Here is a 20,391-nt window from a genome sequence, read left to right as displayed (position 1 = left end):
ACCTCAAAGTCCGTGAGAATGAGAGTCGATAGAAGATCGTCTTCGAAATATAAGCAAAGGTGCTTCAGCCTTGCAAAACCTCTAAGAAGCTGGACGCATCTCACACTATGCAGCTTGGGGAGCATGACGCCTCCAGACTCAGTAAGGCATTCCGTATCGCTAGGGCTTTCCCAAGTGAAGCTAAGTGATTCCACGTTCTCACGGCCAACCTCTCCTATTGCAACCGCAAACCTTATAAAGTCGTCCATGTTATCCAAGTAAATGGACGTCTTCCGATATGCTAACGGCAGGGTCTCGTCACGCATCTGTCGATTAACCGCAAGAGCCCCGAGGACACTCCTAAATGGGAAATAGAAGCCAGTTGGATCGCCTGTCGCTCTAGTAAATTCGATGCCGCAAAAACCTCCAGAACTGACCACTCGTAGATCTACCCTTGGAATTGCTCGAGCGTAAATCTCGTCCCGCATCTCCCTGGGAAGATTGAAGAAACGAGACGGAAGGCAATGTGTATTGCGACGTGGCAGCTTCGTGCTTTTAAGCATATATTGAGAGAATAGGGACAAAGAAGCCTTACATTTGCGACAGACATAGCTTCAGATACTTCATCTTTGGTAAACTGTAGCGGCAAATGAAAGTCGAAATCGCAGAATATGTCCGCGGTGAAAGTGTACCGCTCCATGGAATCTATGCCTTCCAGAACTACAGCGCACCGGTCATTCGTGGTAGTCTGGAGATGGGTCAGCTTGACAGGCGATCGCATAAGGCGGGCTGGCTATTGAGCGCATACATATCGTGCATCAACCTGCAATATTTGTTGTCTATTCTTCGTTGCGGCGTGGCCACTCTGTTTTACTCTCGAGTATCCGTCAAATTCCCTCTTTGTCCTCTCATAAAGGCTCAAAGAGACGGCAGTAAGATCTGAATAAAAGCGTATGTATTTCGAATTTTTTGGAAGGGAGATTTTATATCCCAGGGCATCTTCCATCTGCTCTAGGGAGACTGGAGGCCTCTGTTTCGCCATGTCGTTAAGGAAGAAGGCCAGATTGTCTCGCGAGATTGTTACATCGACATTTTTCTCCCACCTCTGGGAAATACGTTCGGGAAAACAGGACCAGTGAGTACACCGTGTAACAAAGAACCCTTTGTTCTATCCTTTCTTTGTTCTATCTGTTCTTTTTCTATCTCATCCGCAGGCCTATATAAGCAATGCGAATATCCTCCAGCTGATTGAGGAATATACAGTGAAAGCCTTTCGAAATTTTGTCTCGGGAGAGGACGACGAACTTACCACTGTATATTCTCACTTTCATAAAATGGTGGACTAGGAGGGGCGGATGGTAACTAATGCGACTCTTATAGGTGTTCAGCAGTTGAAGGAAGAGGTCTGCGAACAGCATAGGGCTGTAATGTAACATCTGGAAGGTTGGTTTGCTCGCCACATTGCTTTGTACCAGTTACTGACTGCTTCAAGATCGTGGAGCCGTCGTCGACCGAGAAGATGTTCTCACCGGTCTATCGTCCTTAAACTTCGACTAAAAACAAAGAGATATTTTCTTGAAACACCGCGAAGGTACAGGTCAGTGGATGCTGCAGTGCAGTGAATTCCAAGACTGGTTCAAAAGTGTCGGCGGTTCTACTCTTTGGTGCTATGGAATCCGTATGTCTCTAATCTAAGCTCAATATATCGGCATATTATATTGGGCAAAGTCGCGCTGATATTGAACTTTAGCGGGTGGTGGAAAGACTGTTTTGACGTGAGTGATCATCTCTATCGGCTTGAAACGACACAACCTAATCGCCTCGGTAACTACCAGTTCGATGGCTGTTAACTATGTCAGCGAAGCTACAGAAGGACAGGACGTCGCAGTCATATACGTATACTGTGACTATAAAGATGAAAGGACTCATTCCGAATTCGATCTTCTGTCCAGTATAGCTTGGCAACTAGCTAATTATTACGTCGGCATCCCCCCCGCGCTGAGAGAATTCCGGGATAAGAACGCGGGCAAGAAAGGGAATCCGACTTCGAAAGAATGGATAACTCTGATCAAGGAACTCAGTCGTTCTTTCCCGAAGACGTACATCTTCATAGATGCGCTCGTAAGTACGCGCTGCCGCTCTTGACCCGTATACCCTGATTGACTATTGTCCAGGATGAGTGCCCAAAAAGAAATAGAGACGAATTCATCCGATCCCTGAAGGACTTGGAAGAGTCGACTCTTCTATTCTTGTCGTCACGCCCGATAGTCCTTCCCGTGCAATTTTCCAAAATCCAACGCGTTGAGATATCGGCTGCGGCAAGTGATATGAAAACATATCTCAAGACCGAGATAAACTCGAGATCCAGACTCTCCAAATTCGCCGCGAGAGATCCCAATCTGGAGTCGGATATTATCAACTCTCTTATCAGAAATGCTGCCGGAATGTGAGTACGCTGATCCTAACTTCTTACCGGAGATTCGTTGACCAAGGCTCAGGTTTTTACTTGCATATCTCCAAATAGAAACACTGTCCAGATTCCACAGCCCTAGGCAGATACGAAAAGCCATGGACACATTGCCTTCCGACTTGGAGAGATATTACAGCGAAGCCGTTAAGCGAATAGAAAAGCAAGGTGATCCAGATTGTTACTTTGTCAAAAGAGCAATCTCTTTCATTTTTTGCGCGGGACGACCCCTGACCGTTGACGAAGTTTGCCTCGCCCTTGCTGCCGAAATTGGTGATAACGAGCTCTTTGAAGATGTACTTCCTGCACAAGAAAATCTGGTGGGCTCTTCTGCAGGTCTCATCAGAGTTGACAAAAAAAGCAAGGCCATTGAGCTGGCCCATCATACTCTACAAGAATATCTTGAAAAGCACCCAGCTGCACTTCTTCCTGGTCCAGACACCGATCTGGCAAAGGCATGAACCAACTGTACGCTTGCTGTTCCACCACGGTGCCAATGTTCATCTGAGGGGCGTATATAAGAATACCGCGTTACACTAAGCTGTCACATATGAAGAGATTACACTGTTATTCCTGGAGAATGGAGCTAATATGCATGCTAAGAACGACTTAAACTAGACTGTTTTGTGTTGGGATACGCAAGATAGTACAGTGGAAGTTGCCCAGGCTCTACTTATGTATTACATAAGGCTAACGTCAACTGGTAGGATAAGAAAAGCAGTACAGCACTGTATAAAGCAGTTATAAGAGGGTGCGGGGAGATTATCTAATTATTACTCTAGAAAGGTGCCGACGCTAGTTTTGTTGATGTTGACGGTTGGATACCTCTGTATGGAACATGCGTGAAAGTGCATACGGAAACCATGAAGATATTATTGGCTATTGTTGACAATTGAATGGCTATATTAGAGTCGATTTCTAAGTAGCGTAAGGAACAGAAGGCTCTGCTTATCAAAATAGCCGAGGAAAAGGCGAAAGGCAGCACGGTATTGACCGGTTTTCGTTATGCTGCCCATGAGGGCCAAGTTGCTCGAATTAAGATGATTTGGGGGAGATGTTTCTAACTGAGAATGGAGTTCAGTCGAGCCCTCTAGCACCCTTCTGGCCTCATGAGAGCGAGCAGCCCAGAACGACCCCCAACTTTCGCGTGGATCTCCATATATGCGCCAACAGAGTGCTTGCTCATCGGCTTGTCAAAGAGTGGTTTGATTGCAAGGATCACTAATATGTCATGCATATAGCATATCTTCTCCGTTCACTAGGCGCACTGTGGATGGTGCACTTCAATTCTCAGCCTCTTGCCTGTCCGACAATTCAGCTGCTTTCACGATTATCACGCTTCTATCATACTTATATGTCTTGATAGACTTTTTCGGACAGTTAATTCACTCTCCATACCCTGCATTTCCGGATTCCTATAATGGAATGAACGCTTTCCAATCCTGACGTTTTGGACTTTTTCTCTGGCCAGAAGAGCTCCGGATGTGTTCACAGCGCCTGATGAGCACTACCATACTTATGCTATTGTATGTTTTTTTCTACTTTATTTTACCTGAAGCAACATCCTCCTGATGCTTTTTTAAATAGTTAATGATGATATTCGATCGAATTGTTCAAGAAGTAAAATTATAAAGAGTACAGAATTGTGGTGCTCCCTCCACAGTCATATGCAATATCGACACTCCAGCAAATCAATCAGACATGGAGTACTCCAGAACGGCCTCACACGTTTCTCACTGCGCGGAGCGTATAGCTACCACGGGTACATAACCGTCGGGTTCTCGCAGTATTCCATGTCCTGGCCAGCCCGGCCTGGGGAACCTTTTTGCCTCTATCTTCCTGTTGTCCATAGGGAGAGCGCGATGATGCTCGTCAAAGCGTATACCAAATGTTCTCTCGGCGGGGACACGGCAATAAAGCATCCCTTTCAGTTTCGGGTCAGGGACACCCTCCAAGATCTGAGGCGGATCCCGGTCGCCACAGTGAAGGTCAGGTCCAGCCACTATGACCGTCCCATCGACGACGGATTGATGGTCGATGAACAGATAGGGAGGGTCGGAGTATTCGTGCCGGCTTGTGGCTCGCATCTCCAGCAGTTTGCGCCACATATCGTCCAGACTGCCGTCCTCTGCTTTGTCGGCATCCCATGGGACGAATTTATGGACGGGGCGCAAAAACACGTCATGCCTGTCGTCATTTGATTGTTCGCTGGAAGAGAGCAGCCTTGCGACAGCAGCCTCCTCCTCTTGCGCGAGCTTGTTCGTAAGGGAGAAGACCATCACTCGACGAAATGGTTTAGGAAAGCGCGTCCAGACGAGATCCACGAGGTTCCTCGGGTAGATCGATCGATCGGCCTCCATCAAGGCTTCCATATAATCGGGACAGGATCCGTCATCTAACAGGGGCCGAGTAAGCTGTTGCAGCCAGCGCTTCGTATAGTGGACTGATCTAAGCTCATTGAGCATGTTTTCCAACGTGGCGAACGATACAAGGGGAAACCCGAGAGGAGTCTCATAGATCGAAATGAACCGGGCAGGACCGATCTCAGCGGCATCTTTGATCGGTCCACAGAGAAAGTTGATCGTGTTCGAGATGGTAATATGACGATGATACGTAGCCCATATAGATGCCAGATCGCGTCGAGTAGCCACGCGGTTATGGTTCCATGGAATCAATTCAACCGTGATGTCGTCAGGGCTGGGTGCCTTTGCTCTCCTGGGATTGTGGAGGATATCGTCATGATCATCGTATGCATTATAATGACCGGCGCATATTTCTCTGTCGAACATTTCGTCATCGGATATGTCCTCATAGAAATCGTATTCGGGCGTCGGTCCTTCGTAGAACCAATCCTCCAACCCTTGCTCACTGTCCTCGTCCTCGGTCTGGATTTCCCCAGTGTCCTCTTCCTGTACACCTACTTCTGCCGTTGGCTCTTGAGTTTGGTCGTCATCCTCGTTTGTACGCTGAGACCTTCTGGTATCATTTTCCTGCATATCCTCCTGCAGAAGGTCACGCACGGCCTGCTTTATGACAGCCTGCGTATGTTGAAACTCTTCAGGAGTGGTAGGCGACAAAAGATGGATATTTAAGCGATTCCGGCTTCTCTTGATGGATGGTGGAGGCGTAATGGGCTGATGGTCAAGAGCCAAAGATACAATGTTGTGCACCAACTCCATTGGCAGTGGGGAATGCATCGACAGTGCCGTCTTCATTTCCCTCAGAGATGTTTCGTACTGCGAGAAGGGTGCGGTGTCCGCCGCAAACACGGGCCGATCAGGATCGTGAAGTTCCAGGGTATGGAAACCATCATCCTGGAGAGGTTCTCGGGAAGCCAGAATCTCATGCACATCTGATACGTACAAGACATGAAGTAACTCTGTTACGCGGCATTCCGCCGGCTTGTCGTCGTCCAAGTCAACACAGCAGATCGGCCTGCGGCCGGTAAAGACGTGGACTTCATGACAGGGACCGTGATTGCCCTGTGACTCCAAGGACGGTCGTACCATGACCATAGCCGTCGAAAACGTGTTTCGGCGGTGTCGAATAAGTGACAGGGTTTGCCAGTCCACAACCAGGAACCCGGGCACACCCGATCGATGAGCCAGGAGCGCAAGACTGTACAGCCTGGCTTGGCTGTCTCTGTGCTGAGCCCGACCGGCGATTTCGCATAACAGGAAGTCGGACGGGCGCCATGCATGGAAGTGTGCGCCTCTGTAGTATCCCTGCAGGTCATTGATGATTTCTGCTTCCATGGAGTCTGGGATGTCTTCCAGAATCACGACGAGGACAGCATGGTCATTCTTCTGGATGGACTCTGCAATGGCTGATGGCAGCATATTGGCGGGGCCGGTAGATTTGTTCATCTTGAGAGTCGATGGAAACAGAGACTGCGTCAAGAGTGTTGTGGACGGAACGTGAATTAAGTGGCTGTTAATACAGGCCGTCCCGTACGGGCTGCCATAGCTTCACCGCCCATACAAAATAGATATAGTGGTCAGCCCCTGCACATCGCCTTGGACCGCACATTCAGAAGAGGTCGGAATAGAGGTTATAAGGGCGGTCAATTTCTCGCTAAATTTTAGATAAATTCAAGTTAAATTCAAGTCCCCACTTTAGTCTTAATTTTGCGGTAAATTAGCAGTTTTTCAGAGAGCTGCAGATGGACGGTAGCATCCACTTCTGTCCGCAGGTTGATGGAGAGATAACAGACTGTTGAGACATCTAGCATGAGGAGATTGCGGAGACATGGACGTGTAATCGACCCTCTTCTTTTATTTTTTCCCTCCAGTCTACAGCTGTAGCGTACAGTGCTCATGTTGGAAACAAATTCCACGCATTCAATAACCCATTAGCTGGTAGATAGTGAAGGACTCATGCTTGAGGTGGTACAAGTCCACACCCAGCAAGATACAGTAGAAAACCGATCCGGAGTCACAGCCACATTGACAGTCCATCATATCATATCAACAACAACAATCAAATGACAGAATCCAGTTCAAGCAACCGCAATGGCCCAGTCTTGACGTCGTCTCCATAATGCAAACAACACCTAGACATTAAGACCGAAACGGCGCTCAGGGGGGACACAGCTATGCTTATGGTGCTTCCAATGGGCGCTCTGACAGTCCTACTACCATTAGCCCGCAGTCACCATCAAATGGACGACAACCTCTTACCTTATCACAGTACCAGACACGCTTGCATCTTCCACACATACGAAGAGCATGTCCAATATCCGACTTGATCTGACCACAATGGAAGCAACTCGGCTCCTGAAAGCTCCGCGGCACGCCAGCCTGATAATGGTCCAGCGCGGCAAGAAACTGCACACGACCCGGCCCACGGAACCCCTCATCAAACAGCGGCAGAGTGAATCTGTCGTTACAGTGGATCTGAGGCACCAAGTCACGCAGATGCTGCAGCTGCTCCGGTTTGATCCTGGCGCCCACGCGCATCATCAAGGCACCCACGATGATAGTGCGATACTTTCCATCAGCACGCTCAGTGGGCTCAGATTCTCTGGCGACGCTGGCGGCGAAGATGGCGTGTCCGAGGTCGTTGGTGTCGAGTTTCTGGCGCACGTACGGCACGATCTCGTTCTCGAGCTCCTGGGCGTACTCGGCGGTCTTGTAGAACTCGCGCATCTCGGTGGGGGCTAGCATGTCGGTCTGATGGACGGTCTGGGACATGGTGTGCTCCCAGTCGGTTTCGATGCCGAGGGTTCGAGGCAGCTCGCATGAGATGTCGAGATCCTGGTCGGCCTCGAAGAGGCCTTGCCTTGGTGTCAGTGGTTTGATGTGCAGAGGGGGAGAGAGAACATACGCCAACCCCAGCGACCCATTTGGTATGAAGGATTGGAGAGATGGGGATGAGTTGATGGGCTGATGGGTTGGGAAGATGGAGGGTGGTGAGTAGGCGGAAGAAAAAGAGAGAAGAAGAGTGAGAAGATTCTGCTTCACTTCTGTTTGTAACAACCACAAACGGGGAGCATCAACTGTCTCACTTCTCTTTTCCCGTTTACGTCACAGGCAGATGGACAGGCAGCTCGATGGTTATTCTCCGGACCCTATACTCTCAGAGCCTCATATCACTTCCTGTATACTCGTTTGGTTGCTAACATCGTCGACAGAAACACCATCACGAAGAAGCCAGACATCAACCCTACAGATTAAGAAAACAAACCCTCAATCTCATCCTCATACACCGCCAACGTCGACCCACGAGCGACGCTCCCCTTGACAGTCTGTACGAACGGTTTCTCCTTCGTCGCAAATATCACCCGCCCAGGCGAAAGCTTGACGCAATCATGACACCGCAGATTGACCTTGTCAATATAGGGCCGCAGACTGTCCACCATCTCCCCTCGCTCACTACTCTCGTACTCCTTATAGAGCTGCACAATCAGCACCGGCGCAGGGCGACCATATCCCCCGATCAAGGCCGCCCGCACCGCAGGATGGGCCTCGATCTCCGGCTCCAACAGCGACGCGTGCAACCCGTCCCCATGAGACAGATACACATAGTCATCCGTGCGACCGACAATCTTCCAGTACCCCTTTTGAGTCGGATGCTCCATCCACAAGTCCTTCGTCTCGTAGCGGTCTCGATCTGGGTATACGAAGAATATCTGTTGGATGGAATGGTCCGCTTGCCGTACAAACACCAGCTCGTGGAGGCCATTATACAGATGCTCGAACACCGCGCCGGCAAGATCATGGAACGCAACGTAGTCGTAAGGGACGTCCTTGTTCGGTGCGGTCTTGGTGAAGTAACCCCCTCCCTCTGTGCTGCCGATAGACGGGGCTAGTCTCGTGTAGGGCGTCAGTAGATCCGCCGACTTGGCTGATAGCGGTGCTCCTGCGTAATTGACGTATTTCAGTCGTCGAAGAGCGTTAAGACTAGATGGCGTCCGACACATGGCGTCTATTATAGCCGGGGGAACCAGTATCCCATCCGTCTCCCCCTTGTCTAGAATTTGAACCATGTCCTCCGGCGATGGGAAGCGAGAGGGTCCGATGACAGCAACCATATTCAGGGAGGCAGGCATCGAGAGAACAAACATTGTTCCGGCAAGTTGCTCAAATTAACCCATATTCTCATATCTTGTTATAAGAAGGCGGGACCTACGTGCAGACTTGGAAGAGGCGTGTGCCATCGGGAGTTAGCCAGCTGATGACACAGGCTCTCTGCGACGTCCTGCAACGCCGCGACACGATCCGGCCACGCCATCATCTCCTGCGTGTACGTAACCGGCTTCGGGTTCCCAGTTGTGCCTGATGTGTGAAACACCAGCCAGGGGTCCTTTTTCCCTTCATCCCATGTCTTGGGGTAGACACAAGACACCGCGCGCGTCTCTTGCATAAACTCCTACAATACGGGCACAGTAATCACCTCTATGTCCGGAGCTATCTTGACTACCTCATCTACCTTATCAGCCTCAGCAGCGTCTCGGAGATAGACCCGACAGTCTTTCTTGTTGAGGATCTGGAGCTGGGCCTCTGCCGTGATCAAGGGCGACGGAAGCACCATCTGAACAGCATCAGCATACCGTTCTGGACAACCAGCATATAATCTCCCAACCCACCACTTTCTGGAACTTTGCTGCCGCCACAGCGAGAATCGGGTAGCGGAGGTCTTTAGGGCCTGCGTAGGCAAAACATTGAAAGCTTTCCGCTGTCTGGGGGAGGTGTTGGCGCAGCCATTGCGCTGCATGGTTTGCGGCGTTGTCCAAGGCGTCGTAGCTGATGTCGCGAAAGCCTCTTGTGATATCATTCTCGTCGACCGGAACGGACACCCAGGTACTTCCAGGGCCCTCCTGGGCGCGGCTTTCAATCACGGAGGCCAAGATCCGCTGGCCGTGCTGAACGCCAGGGAGAGGAAGAGTAGGAGCTGGCATTTTTGCTGCGATTGAGACAGTGAGAGGCTCTACATTAGTGTCGACTGGCTATTTAAGAGCAGCATTGGACCAAGGGCTGGTTTAGCGACCTAGTGCTGACAGGCTTGGGATCATGCATGGTCATTGTTTCAATTATAGAGCTTGCCTTAGGATCGTTCCACCGTGAATATTGCTCTATCTAATCACCCCCCCAAAGAAGTTGTCATACTTGGGTCAGAGCCAAGTGCTTTAGCGTCACGCACAATAGGACATTTCCGCCATGTATGGAGGTTGCTTTGTTCAAGATTCTGTGAGGTATTCAGTCATCCTGAACCCTAGTCCATATACCTTTGTGTGTTGCTGCATTAGCGCAGTCCAGCGAGATGGCATGTCATAACAAAGCACATGTCTCCTAATTCACATCATGGCTATGGTCACACGACCATATGTATCTCACAATTACTGTGCATTGTGGAACACTTTGACATTAATATAGCTTTTTCATCTGCCCAACGTATATAGATACAAAAAGGGGAAGTCGAAGGTTAATTATAAACTCTATAGTAAAGTAAGGAACGACTAACCAATAAAAGAAAATAACTGCAGCGCGAGGACGGATCTATAATTGCCACTACGTGGCTAGCCATCCCCTTCGAACACGCTCAAGCGCCGTCCTGTGTGCAAGACGTTTCTAATACACGCCAACCTTCTTCAGCAGCTCTGGCAGCGTAAAATCCCAACCCCTACTTTTTTCTCCACCTCAGGAGTGCCTTTTTAGGCACTCTAGCCAACCAGTACATGAAGAGGGCCCCAAAGATGTTGACGACAACGTAGACAATGAAGATACCAAAGTTCCTCCATCGCTGATCGTAGAACGCATCGACACCAGCGAGGTAAACATTGGTCTTCCCGATGGTGCAGTATGTGCATACATCCGTCGCATTCGAGTCCTGCAAATATCCACCGGCCACATCGATATAGTGCTGCAGGAACTGCCCGCAGGTCTGTCCGGCAGGCGGTGGAAAATGCAGCAGTTCATTCGCCGCACAAACGACGTCTGTGTTCGCAACAGCCGCCGTCATCATGCCCTGGACCATGTAGGTGAATGGTGAAACGCGATACATGAAGATCCAGAAATGTGGAAAGGAGCTCGGGGTCGCGAGAACACCGCAGAAAATCAGGCAGAGCATGAACAGCAAGTTTGCTACGTTGCCGCCCTGCTCTGCAGATTCGACGCCGGCAATGATGAAGTCGGTGAAGGTGCAGGTGAACATCATAAATGCCCAAAGGAAGAGGAAGAACAGGGCGCCACGCTCTGTGACCTGGTGCGCGGGTTCGGCATTCTGGTAGAGCCCAATTGGGTAGTAAAAGCAAAGGAACATGATAACCGACATTAGTGTATTCCACGGGATCTCGACGATGATCTGCGATAGCATGAAGACCTTCCATGAGTACACTTTAGAAGGACGTTCCCGGACCTCGTAGAGAGACCGTTGGATGACAAAATATGGCATCGTCTGTTGCACTAACTGACCAAAGACCGTCAGGAGGTTGAAAATAGCGAACATCTGGTTTTGCAGGCCTTGGACGGTATTAGGCGCCTTGAAGAATGCGAACCCTAAGAAATAAGCTTGTTAGCGTATATAGGGCGAAGCACTCAGACGGTATTTGCACATACCAATGAAGGCGGACACCAGTGTGACAAGAGACGCCTTGGAGTATATGTAAGAAGGAGTACGCCAGTACTGTTGGAAAACTCGATGGGTAACTTCCCAGAGTTGCCAGTGAAATGGAGCTGCGAATTCACCCGAATTCTCCTCATCGTCAACATGAGGCGCACTGCTTCCACTCCTTATTCGCAAACGTTCCAGCTCAGCCTTGACGACTTGGTATTCTGGGCTGTTCTTCCATGTCGCGTGCCAGTCAATCTTGCTGCTTGACCCAGGGGCAGCGCCGATGGCCTCGAGCATCCACTCTGCGGGATTGGCACCTTGGGGACATGGTGGTGCACCATTGCGCTCAAAATAAGAGATTAGATGCTCAGAACTTTCTCCAATGTCGCCAAAGTACACGGTTCTTCCGCCACTTGCCAGCAGCAGCAGCCGATCGAACCGCTGAAAGAGCATGGATGACGGCTGGTGAATAGTGCATAGAACGGCCTGCCCGCTCTTTGTGAGTCGTTGGAGTAGATCGAGAATTGCCCAAGAAGTCTGACTGTCAAGCCCAGATGTAGGCTCATCCACAAAGACTAGGAGCCGTGGCTTCGCTGCGAGCTCGACACCGATAGTCAATCTCTTGCGCTGTTCGACATTGAGGCCTTCACCAGGAACACCAACGACAGCGTCGGCGTATTCTTGCATATCGAGGAGCTTAATTACTTCATCGACGTAAGCAAGCTTTTCCTGTCGGGAAAGATGACCTGGTTGACGCAAGAGAGCGCTAAAGTTCAGAGCTTCGCGGACTGTTGTAGTTTCGAGATGCAGGTCCTGCTGCTGGACATAACCAGTCTCTCGCTGGAATGATCTGCTTCGCGGAGTGCCATCAACCAGTACCTCACCGGTGATAACTCCCATCGATACTCTGTCCGCCAGGCAGTCAAGAAGGGTTGTTTTACCCGCACCTGATACTCCCATGAGAGCTGTCAGGGTCCCGGGCTTCACCCAGCCATCGACATGGTCCAATATGCGGCGGGTATTGCCCTTGATGCTGACGTCGTAACAGACATCGCTGCAGAGAAGGTCAGCTAATACCCAAGCGCTATGAAAACAGTGGCAAGGTACAGCGCTGGATCAACTTACCTCCAGTGGAACACACTTGTTGACTCTTGCACAGCGCCCCTCGTTTGCTCGGACATACTTCCGTCGGCCTTCTCGGATACGACGACGGGGACTGACGAACGCGCAAAGCCAGTCTCAGGGTCGCTTTTAGTCTCCTTGAGCTGTGCGGGTTTGTGTCCTCGACGGAAGACCAGGACTTCGCCTTCTGATTTCTTGGCCGTGATGAGCTCAGTGAACATCATGTACAGAGCATGGAAGAAACTGGTCACAGTTAACACCTCGAACCACTGCATCGGGAACAAAACCATACACGATAAACCCTATCACAATCCCAATATTCCGCCATTTATGGCTGGGATAATACTGGAAGGAAGACTCGATGTAATCAGTTCCTTCTACATAAGGGTTTCCAGGAACAGCACCAACAGCTGAACATATGCGATTGGCGTTGCTGACATGTTCATAACCGGCAACTGTGCTGCTTGGGACATACGATGTGCAAAGGAATTGTCGGCCGGCAAACTATACTCCGTTAGCCTGTGAGCAGACAGATAGAAAACCAAGTCCAAGTCGAACCTCGTTTATCATAAGCGCTTCGAAAATGTATGCCATGGGGTCGATGTAGTTGATCCATCTAGACCAACCCAGCATGTAGTCGATTGGAATAACAAACCCCGTGAACATGACCAGTGCCAGGATGAGAACAGCTGCTGGCACCATGGCCTGTGACAGCGTGCGGGAAGCAGAGCCAATGGTGCGGAAAATACCAGACATTGCTAGAACGGCTAGAAAAGATGTAAACAGGTAGAAAAAGAACGGCCCCGGTTCTCGACGAAGATTGCTCATGAAATCTGACCTGCGTTAGAAATTCTTCCATTCGGGCCTCAGGGTCTACTAGGAGGCTCAGACACATGGGGAAAGACTCACAGATAATCAGATTGAAGGCAATGGTATTCAGAACCTTGTACGGCATGTCCATCAAAGCGGAGGCGATTGCTTCACAGGAAGGGTGGTAGAAAGCATAACGGTCGTGCTTCTCGACGATACCGCGCTGGGCGTAGAGCGTTAGAATTTCCAAAGCCGAACTGAAGGCGTTCATCAAAACCGCAAAGAATAGAAGTGCCGATCGTTGAAAGAAGCTTCCTGTGGTTTGGTCCAAGTTGTAGAATACGGAAGAGACAATTAAACCCATGATGATATTGGCACCGAGCTGGCCAACTGTGAGAGAGGGATCGCCAATAAAGCGTCGGTATGCACGCCACAAGCATAGGCCGATCTGCTGTCTATAGGACAAAGTGTATGGCGACTTTGCCCGCTGTCCCCTAGCTTGATGCTCGTGTTTGATCTCTCGGTATGCCTGCGCATCGGCTCCATTAATCGGATGGTCGGTCTTGTACGCCTCAATCTCGGCTTGCAGCCGCTGGTAAGCCTGGCTACTGCGCCAGGCTGTTGCGAACTCATCCGGCGTTCTGGGCGCAGTATTCTCAAAGCCAGGACGGACCAGACGCTCGGACGGGCTGGTCATGGAAGTTAGGAAATCGGGAGTAGTTTGACGTTCGGGGCACTCGAATCCCAGATCTATAAAGTACTGGCGAGCTTCGTCCGCGCGACCGAAAAAGATTTGTCGACCTTCGTACAGTACTGTAGCTTTGTCAAAGAGATCGTATGCAGCTTGGGGCGCTTGGTAAATAGAGACCGCGCAGGAAGTCCGAAAGATCTCGGACTGTAATCTCAATGTTCTGCAGAACTCAACAGCATTTGCGCTATCCAATCCCCGTGTCGAATTGTCCCAACATTGAAACGGCGCGCCAGAAAGAGATGCCTCGGAGATGGTGACGCGCTTCCTCTCGCCGCCAGAAACACCTCGAATGTACTCGTTTCCAACCCTTGTATTCTTGGTATGACTGATCCCAAACATGGCCATCACCACATCCCTGAGATGGTCGGAGAACATGGATGGTGTGACACCGGGTGGTAAATGCCGCGGCGTGCGGGCCCGTGAAGCGAAGGTCAGCGTCTCGCCCACCGAGAGCATCGGAAAGTGAACGTCGATTTCGGCAGTGTAAATTGCGTCGCCACGGTGTTGGGTGTGCATTTCCTTAGCGCTCACTCCCCGGTAGTTGAAGTACGCCTGCTCATCGACGAAGAGACCATTCGTCTCCCCAGCAAGGGTCTTGAGGAACGTAGTGCATCCCGACCCCGGAGGCCCGAGGACTACCAGCATCTCTCCGTTGTGGACAACACCATCGAAATCGCGCAGGATAGCGGCGCGAGTCCTCCCATGACCAAGGACCTGGCGGGAAAACCTCACAGCCTCCAGCCACACGTTCGTGACGTTTTTCTGGTGACGTGTACCAGCGCTGTAGCCGGAAACTGTCATGTTTTGGAAGCAGACGCCGCTCGTCCGGACCGAGCCACCGCTGGACTCGATCTTATCCGCCAGCGCCCTAGCCCAGGTGCGAGCGTTGAAACTCGGGCTGTTGGGATTCAATGGGGAGTTTGGGTCGGTCTGGTGCGTGAAGATGTTTCCATTTCGGTGGTGTTGTGACTCTGAGGTGAAAGTCCGCGCCAAATTCTGAACCAGACTGCCCCTCCGCGCCATCTCCTCAACGTCATTCCTGGACTGAGCTGCTTCAGCTTTGTGGTCACTACTGGCCGCAGAGTCACTGGAGCTTATCGGGGTTGGATCATTTTCGGCGTTGCCAGTCTCCTGGGCCATGTGGTCGTCGTTATCCAGCGTTTGGCTACCAACCGACAACATGGTAGACAACGTGCAAGGCTCCGTGGCAGCTCCAAATCTGGTACTGGGTGGAAGTCCTTGTTATGACAAAGAGTAAAAATGTGGGAAATCAAATGGGTGTTGAAGATTGTGCGGACGCTGGCCAAGCATCTTAATATAGAGTCGGCTGTCAGCAATGCGACACGAATGACGGAGCTATACGACAATACCTGGATCATAGTCAGCCGCCCATGTGCTTACAGGTGTTATTGACTGATCTATAGGATCGTGTGATGCTTCCGCTGAGTCAGCGCAATATTTCTCGGCCCGCCCAGAATTGAGTTTAGCCAAGATCGTATTAGGTTTCTTTGAGTTTCCCGGATCGGAAACTGAGCTTTCCGGGCCCGTAAATACAGAGTACAGTACTCCGTACTGCTCTGAGGTATCAACCTTAAGAGGTATCAATTTCTGGTCGACCGGGGACCCCAGCAACTTCACTTTCCTGGAGACAAACACACCAAGCCTTCAGACCAAATGCTAATGCCAACCTTCGGGCTCGGAAACAGCTTGCATCCGGACCAGACATGTCATTCTTTTATTCAGTTTTGCGTAGAGAAGCCTTCTCTGAACGGCTGGCGACCAACAGACCCTGCTTTAGACAGGTATTTCCTCCGCTGAGTCAGACGAGTCAGGGGTTAATCTCATCTAGCTGCAAGAGTTGGGGACGGTGGGAATGCATATAGGAGCATATCTGGGGTAGTGAGAGGCGAAACTGGAAAGAACCCAACTGCCCTACACGCTCAAGTAACGAGCATTGTACTCCCGTACTCAAATGCTATGCGCAGCGATGCCTTGCCCGCAGCACTCAATATCCTACGAGGATAGCCCCCTAGAAATCTTAGAGCTACACAATACCTATGGGAATATAGTCCGCATTAGACCAAACAAATTTGCCTTCGCATGTGAAGAGGCTTGAAAAGACATCCGTGGCCGCCTGAAGGGAGGTCAAGCTGAAAACGGGAAGCACCCGAAGTACCTGGGGGAGGATAGGGGTAAGAGCCTCATAGCTGTCTCGCACGAGAGACGTGGACCCCTGCGGCGGAACCTGGCACATGCATTCTCAGCAGAAGCCAGGGTTTAGCAGTAGCCCCTGATCAATACCTCCATTAAGCTGTTTCTTCAACGGATGTGTGAACATGGCGAACACGGCGCGAAACCCATCGAGAGACCAGACGGTATGAGCGGACAACCTTTGACATTATTGGTAATGTAGCCCTGCCTCCACCATTCCAAGTCAGATCCATGGCTGGAGACGTTCTTTATTTCCATAAAAAGCATCTCTTTGATGCAGGTAGTGAGCGACTTCCCTTCTTTTTGCGTGGTGAAACCTGTACTGGTCCCCCTTTTAATACCCCTGGAGCGATGGAAAGCCGACATGCAAATGCCAAGGCGCTCGAATAACTAAGTGAATCAGAGTGGCATAGCCGTAAGAGGCAAATTGAAAATGGACGTCTCTAAGGGGAATCCTGATCTGTAGCTTCATCGCACAGGAGCTTAACACTTCTGTATTGTGCGATATGAGATACTATTCATCACGTCAAAGTGTGAAAGTGAGGCTGCATACTGGTTACTCATAGAAGCCAATAATCTCCTGACTAATGGCTAGGAGATATTGTTTGGGGTTTGCATTGCCCTTTGGTCATGGTCGAAAGATGATACGCACAGACTCGGAAATCAGCCTCCTCCCTCGCCCCAAAAAAAGAGATTAATCAACAAACAAGATAAAGAGAAAGAGAAACAGATAAACTGAATCTTTTTTGTGAGAATACCTGCTGGCCCTTGTATCTTGGTTTTGCACCAATTATATAGGAATATTGAAAGAAGCTGGTGCTGATATATCTACGTGTTGGAGACAGCTGAGATACCAACGTTTCCTTTCACCACTTCTTCGAAACAATAAACCGGTACGTGGATTTCTACTGGAAGAAATCAAGCTCGTAAGAATTCTTCATGCAATTCTGGTCAAGTGAGGATGAGAATGCATGCGCCGGACATCACGTTACAGCAGCCTGGCAGGATAAGAAGAAGAAAGGGCGAGCGTGGGGACACAAAATTTTCTGTCCCACCTAAATGCGCACGTACAACATCTACTCCGTACGGAGTAGTCAGCAACATATTGAACCCCTGGTCTCCGCAAGAATGGAGTCTGTAGGGCTGAAGTGGATCCAGGGCGGAGATACAACACGGTGAGCGGGAAAAGCTTGGTTCTTTACCCTCTTCGTCGATATGCCCTTGGTTTATCTCTCGTTTCATGTCTGTGCTGGGAAAGGCGGTGTTTCGTTATGGCTTGGGTCTGGGTTATGAGGATGAATTGGAGCAGTTTGTGTAGCCCATATCTAAAGTTTTCTGTGCTAAGTCAAAATGAATTACTCGGAAGATCCACGATTGACGGGAATAGATAAAGCACCATTCAAATACAAAATGACCACGTCGGACTTATAAAGTCTGAGGACCTTCAGAACCGGGCTAGGTCCGATCGGTTGCGAAGGCCGGCAGCTGCGATGCAGGTAGGGCTGAGATTGTCGTGGCCATGGCGTACTATAGGAGTTGGTAGACGAAAATCTATCGCTACGGAGCTGTCACGCTAACCTAGAATGACTGGGTGATTCCATATTACTTGGACGATCTCTTCCTACTTGGTTCATCCTCTTCTCTCTTCCTGTCTCTCTGCTGTCCCTCCCATCTCGTCTGACTTTTGACGCCTGCCTTTGGAGCGAGAAGATCGGCATGCTCTGGGCCATGTGGCAAGCATGCGTTGTTTGGATTATCATATCTCCGTGGAGGCCAGAGAAAATACAAACCCGATCCCGAATAGCATGATGTCTCTCTGTTGACTGCCATCGACGGGACTAAGAGAGAAGGGAGAAATCCATCCAGATGTGAGACTACTCTCTGGCACTGACATAATCTGGCTTATTCCATCTCAGCCTCTCTGCTCCCAGTATTTACATCAGCATCCTATCCAGGATTTGCAGATTTACTTCCGGGTCGAACTGAAAAAGCTCCTCTGTAACCTGATTAGCTCCCGTAGGTTTATACGTCCTAAAACTGAAATAATTACCGAGAGAGGATTGGGGCCACTCTTCCCTATCGATCTGACCTTGGGCGCTGGGAGACCGGCGCCCTGTCGGATCACTTGGCATATTAATGCGCTCTGCAGCGGCTCTCAGACTACCCAGTGTGCATGATATTTCCCGGGGCGTATTGAACTTTGACTGTGAGTTGCTGAGCAAGTCGAGAGCCGTGTGGAAATAAGCAGCGCACAGCTGGCCGTACCTGGCCGGATTGCTTGCCACCGCGACGAATAGTGCGGCCAGCGAGGTCGCAAGAAAAAAGTCAAACGTGGAACGTAGTGCAGGCAAAGGGACAGACTGTTGTAAAAGACTCTCGCAGGCACCGATGGTATCTTTTGCACACTCAACCAGCGAGTCCGTTGCATGTACGGACTCTGATCCCGAAGAGTCGGCCTTCTTCTGCCGGCAGTAAAGTCGAATCTTCAGATGGTTAATCCTCAGACGGAGCAAGGCCTGGAAATTCAGAATGACGCGTTGACTCGGGGCCAAAGCAACTTCCGGGACCCAGTCATCGGACTTCAGCTGAGAGGCAAAGCTATCCTCGAACGCCTGGATTTTGTACGAGAGATAGTTGCTCTCCTCTTTCCACCGGCTCTCGCTGCTGGTACTTTGCGTGCGCTGATCAATCTCAATAGAAAGCCTGTCATACGCGAGAAGAGCGGACAAAAATGGATGCGAAGCTGTCTGGCACAGTGTGAGTATCGAAGGGGTAAGAATCAAGTCGGGGTCGTGCAAACGGCTTACTATATCCAGGGCTGTGTCATCTATTTCACAGTACCGCATGAGACACGGCATCTGAGTGCCAAATGCCACTCGATGTTCCAGCACGCATACAGAGCAGAAGATGGTCTTGAGGAATCGTGCTCTCTCCGGGTCTGTGGCCTCGTACGTCCCTTTCTTGTGGAGACCTAGCTCAAAGCAGCCTCTTGATGCAAAGCCGACGAACCGCATGGCCTTCATCAGCTCATTGCGCCGGAAGAAGTAAATGCTCGGTAAAGAAGTCAGCAACACGGTACTTGCATGTGCGGGCGTGCTTCGAGTCTCACAATTAATGTGCTAATCTGAATATCTTCGATTGCCAGTGCGCCATCGTACACGCATAGATTGGTGTTCCAGTTGAGGTACTTTAGTAGGTTGTATTTCAGGGGACTTTGCAGGTCGTCCGAGAACTGCATGGCGATTGCTGTGATGGCCTTTAACATATCCAGATCATCCATGGATAATGATTCGGTTCTCGTGTCTCGGGACCATTGTGCTGGAGAGAAAAGCGAATTCACGTGGCTTTGCACACTGGCAATGTCAACTGCTGGATATAAAGGGAAGCACTCCTCGTAGAATTCGCTGACGAGACGAGAAACTGTGCCCAGGCCTAGTGCATGGAGCTCGCGAGCCACAGAATTTGTATCCGATATTGGCTTCGCTGAGGCCCTTCTTCGGTCTATACCTGTGGCGTCATTGTCCTGGGTCCTGTTGTCTGTCGCCAGTACCCCGCTCGAGCCCAAGGCGCTGCGCACCGCACTCATGATATGATTAGAGACGGGGGGGAAGGCTCCCTTGTCCTCTCCACAGGTAGAGCCCAATGGAACGGTCTGAGTAGAGGGAGCAATAGGAGGATCCGGGTTTGAAGCAAACGTAAACTCGTCCTGCGTCACCCCAGGAGCCCCACCCGAAGCCTGAAGAGATCGGTCGAGGCTCATCTCGATGCGTTCAAGACGGCTCTCGAGCTGCTGTTGTCTTAGCTCATACGCGGTACTACTGGATGCAATGATTGTAAGACTGAGTGCATGCATGGAGGCATTGGGTTGGACAATACCACGTGGTGGATGCTGGGCGCCGATACACCACCTCTGGATAGCTGCACGGCAGCGCGTGTTCAAAACAGTACTGGCAAGGATCACCACCGGTGCATTTGGCCTTCTTCACCTTGCATGATTTAC

At 50.4% G+C, this 20,391-nt stretch overlaps 8 protein-coding genes across 8 annotated transcripts; 2 read left to right on the top strand and 6 right to left on the bottom strand.

The window, feature by feature from the left end:
- Positions 1 to 1,019: 1,019 nt before the first annotated feature.
- Positions 1,020 to 2,531, top strand: ATEG_08884 (uncharacterized protein; the record flags this gene model as incomplete). The annotated part of the gene is made up of 7 exons (XM_001217469.1): positions 1,020 to 1,114; positions 1,360 to 1,382; positions 1,577 to 1,657; positions 1,730 to 1,754; positions 1,902 to 2,100; positions 2,154 to 2,425; positions 2,504 to 2,531. The coding sequence occupies 7 exons, from the start codon at positions 1,020 to 1,022 to the stop codon at positions 2,529 to 2,531; spliced, it is 723 nt and encodes a 240-aa protein (XP_001217470.1).
- A 16-nt stretch (positions 2,532 to 2,547) lies between these two features.
- On the top strand, positions 2,548 to 2,907 carry ATEG_08883 (uncharacterized protein; the record flags this gene model as incomplete). Its single annotated transcript, XM_001217468.1, has 1 exon — positions 2,548 to 2,907. The coding sequence occupies one exon, from the start codon at positions 2,548 to 2,550 to the stop codon at positions 2,905 to 2,907; it is 360 nt and encodes a 119-aa protein (XP_001217469.1).
- A 1,272-nt stretch (positions 2,908 to 4,179) lies between these two features.
- ATEG_08882 (uncharacterized protein) lies at positions 4,180 to 6,312 on the bottom strand (the record flags this gene model as incomplete). Its single annotated transcript, XM_001217467.1, has 1 exon — positions 4,180 to 6,312. One exon carries the CDS (start codon positions 6,310 to 6,312, stop codon positions 4,180 to 4,182), a length of 2,133 nt encoding a protein of 710 aa, XP_001217468.1.
- A 686-nt stretch (positions 6,313 to 6,998) lies between these two features.
- On the bottom strand, positions 6,999 to 7,611 carry ATEG_08881 (zinc finger MYND domain-containing protein; the record flags this gene model as incomplete). Its single annotated transcript, XM_001217466.1, has 2 exons — positions 6,999 to 7,076; positions 7,126 to 7,611. The coding sequence occupies 2 exons, from the start codon at positions 7,609 to 7,611 to the stop codon at positions 6,999 to 7,001; spliced, it is 564 nt and encodes a 187-aa protein (XP_001217467.1).
- A 506-nt stretch (positions 7,612 to 8,117) lies between these two features.
- Positions 8,118 to 8,867, bottom strand: ATEG_08880 (uncharacterized protein; the record flags this gene model as incomplete). The annotated part of the gene is made up of 1 exon (XM_001217465.1): positions 8,118 to 8,867. The coding sequence occupies one exon, from the start codon at positions 8,865 to 8,867 to the stop codon at positions 8,118 to 8,120; it is 750 nt and encodes a 249-aa protein (XP_001217466.1).
- A 621-nt stretch (positions 8,868 to 9,488) lies between these two features.
- ATEG_08879 (uncharacterized protein) lies at positions 9,489 to 9,845 on the bottom strand (the record flags this gene model as incomplete). Its single annotated transcript, XM_001217464.1, has 1 exon — positions 9,489 to 9,845. One exon carries the CDS (start codon positions 9,843 to 9,845, stop codon positions 9,489 to 9,491), a length of 357 nt encoding a protein of 118 aa, XP_001217465.1.
- Positions 9,846 to 10,567: 722 nt separating this feature from the next.
- On the bottom strand, positions 10,568 to 15,362 carry ATEG_08878 (ABC transporter CDR4; the record flags this gene model as incomplete). The annotated part of the gene is made up of 6 exons (XM_001217463.1): positions 10,568 to 11,454; positions 11,503 to 12,551; positions 12,623 to 12,862; positions 12,912 to 13,123; positions 13,178 to 13,386; positions 13,529 to 15,362. 6 exons carry the CDS (start codon positions 15,360 to 15,362, stop codon positions 10,568 to 10,570), a joined length of 4,431 nt encoding a protein of 1,476 aa, XP_001217464.1.
- A 2,963-nt stretch (positions 15,363 to 18,325) lies between these two features.
- On the bottom strand, positions 18,326 to 20,151 carry ATEG_08877 (fungal specific transcription factor domain-containing protein; the record flags this gene model as incomplete). The annotated part of the gene is made up of 3 exons (XM_001217462.1): positions 18,326 to 18,387; positions 18,442 to 19,408; positions 19,501 to 20,151. 3 exons carry the CDS (start codon positions 20,149 to 20,151, stop codon positions 18,326 to 18,328), a joined length of 1,680 nt encoding a protein of 559 aa, XP_001217463.1.
- Positions 20,152 to 20,391: the final 240 nt, after the last annotated feature.

Source organism: Aspergillus terreus, genomic scaffold, assembly GCF_000149615.1.
Source record: "Aspergillus terreus NIH2624 scaffold_13 genomic scaffold, whole genome shotgun sequence".
Taxonomy (NCBI): Eukaryota; Fungi; Ascomycota; class Eurotiomycetes; order Eurotiales; family Aspergillaceae; genus Aspergillus; species Aspergillus terreus.
This window is presented reverse-complemented; position numbering and strand designations above follow the sequence as displayed.